The sequence below is a fragment of the Rhipicephalus sanguineus genome, chromosome 3 (assembly GCF_013339695.2).
Source record: "Rhipicephalus sanguineus isolate Rsan-2018 chromosome 3, BIME_Rsan_1.4, whole genome shotgun sequence".
NCBI classification, from domain to species: domain Eukaryota; kingdom Metazoa; phylum Arthropoda; class Arachnida; order Ixodida; family Ixodidae; genus Rhipicephalus; species Rhipicephalus sanguineus.
This window is the reverse complement of record NC_051178.1, coordinates 141,932,385-141,934,317: the sequence shown is the minus strand read 5'-3', so window position 1 is coordinate 141,934,317 and position 1,933 is coordinate 141,932,385. Positions and strand designations below refer to the sequence as shown.

The 1,933-nt window shown below is 61.7% G+C and overlaps 1 protein-coding gene across 1 annotated transcript; it reads left to right on the top strand.

Annotated features, from left to right (window-relative positions):
- The first annotated feature begins 393 nt into the window (after positions 1-393).
- On the top strand, positions 394-1,530 carry LOC119385911 (forkhead box protein D1). The gene has a single exon (XM_037653276.2). It carries the CDS (start codon positions 394-396, stop codon positions 1,501-1,503), a length of 1,110 nt encoding a protein of 369 aa, XP_037509204.1. The 3' UTR covers positions 1,504-1,530.
- The last annotated feature ends 403 nt before the right edge of the window (positions 1,531-1,933 follow it).

The window sequence follows — 1,933 nt, the reverse complement described above, 5'->3', positions numbered from 1 at the left end:
CTTTTCCGGCCAGCGTCCCGCGCGCGTCGGCCTCCCTCGCCTCATCAGCTCCCGAAGCGAACATAATGGGGGGGGAACACAAAATACGGTGACGGGAACCCGAGCATCCGCGGGGCCCCGGAGGGCGAACCCCAGCTGCGTGCGGGCCAGGGCGCCCTCCCATTGGCCGCCCGAGTCGGGACGGGCCGACCAACGGCGACTGCGCGCCGGCACCATCGATCGGCCGAGAAGGCGTCGAGACCCCCCCCGGAACCAATCACGGCCTGTCATTCCGGTTTGGCTAAACCGAGCAATCTTGGCGCGAGCGCCCGAAAAATCGGACGGGGCGAGGATAACCGAAACGGGAGAAAGCTCACGAAGCACGCGCCCGGCGCAGGACCCACAGACCAGACCATGTGCGCCAGCTCGGCCGACGCCTCCTCGTGCGCCCAGCTGACAGGCATGAGGGGACCAGCGGAGCCCGTTGGACCTGGCAGCGCGATGCAAGTGTTCGGCACGACGGCGCATCCACCGCCCTCGTTCGTCGAGTACCAGCGACTGCAACTGTTCGACTACAGCCAGGCCAGCCGGCTGCGCATCGTGCAGCCGGGTCTCCTAGGCGCTTACGCCGGTGCCTTCGGCCCGTACGCGCCACCTCCTGGAGCCGAGAGCCTGTTCGGCTTCCCGCCTTTCTTCCGGTTCGACCCGAGGTCTCGGTTCGTCCAGGAAGAGCCCAAGCCTCAGCACAGCTACATCGGGCTCATAGCGATGGCCATCCTCAGCTCGGCGGAGAAGAAGATGGTGCTGAGCGACATCTACCAGTACATACTGGACAACTACCCGTACTTCCGGAACCGGGGTCCCGGCTGGCGAAACTCGATCCGCCACAACCTGTCGCTCAACGACTGCTTCGTCAAGGCCGGCCGCAGCGCCAACGGCAAGGGCCACTACTGGGCCATCCACCCGGCCAACGTGGACGACTTCAAGAAGGGCGACTTCCGACGCCGCAAGGCTCAGCGTAAAGTGCGCAGACACATGGGTCTCTCGGTGCCCGACGACGACGACAGCCCAACGCCGACGCCGCCCCCTCCCCAACCTCCCGCGCTCCAACCTCCGGTCGAAGCGCAGCACACAGCGACCGCCACCATCTGGGGCGAGGACGGCACGGCCGCGGGCCTGACGCACAAGCTGTCGGTGACTTTCAAGAGACGCCAGTTCGACGTCGAGAGTCTTCTGGCGCCGGACCCGTCGCCGCTTGAACTGCGTTCGCAGCAGCAACAGCCGCCGAAGCACTGCGGTCCGTGGCCCTTGCCGCCCGCCGGCTGTCCGCTGGAATCCATAGGACTTCAGGGCGCGTGGTCAGGACAACCGCAGTCTTTGCTAGCCATTCACCAGGAGCGCCTGTCACTTTTCAGAGCGCAGCAGCAGGAGCAAATGCTTCAACGCTGGTGTCCTCTGCAAGACCCACGCTCGTCACCCTCCGTTTCGGACACCGAAACAGACAAGCTGAACGCTCCACCTTGATCTTAATCGACGACCACGTGACCACAACGGCCGTCTCAGATTCACTGTAAGCAAATGCAAACCTTGCCACGGAAGTGTTACCTCGGTTTATCGAATTCTATATATAACAGAGCAACACGTGAACGTAGTTTGAGAAGCTGCTCCGATGTTCATCTTTCTCCTTTACCTCGTGTATGTGCCATGGTGCGCTTTAGGAACACTGCTAGTCATCCGTCTAGAAGAAGGCTCCAGTGAGGCGCACGAATACCGAGTCTGACCTTGGCGTTGAGGGAGGAAAGATCTGTACATAGGGGACCGTGTTTCAGGTGGTTGAACCCGGGGCTGGCGTCATATCGTGTGTTACAAACACAGAGGTGCTTTGAACTCGGACACAATGTATATAGAGACTCGAATGAAAAGCCGCTCCACGAAATCAAGCAATATGTAAGTG

Coding starts and splice junctions, on each gene's coding strand:
- LOC119385911 (XM_037653276.2), top strand. CDS start 394: ATGTGCGCCAGCTCGGCCGACGCCTCCTCGTGCGCCCAGCTGACAGGC.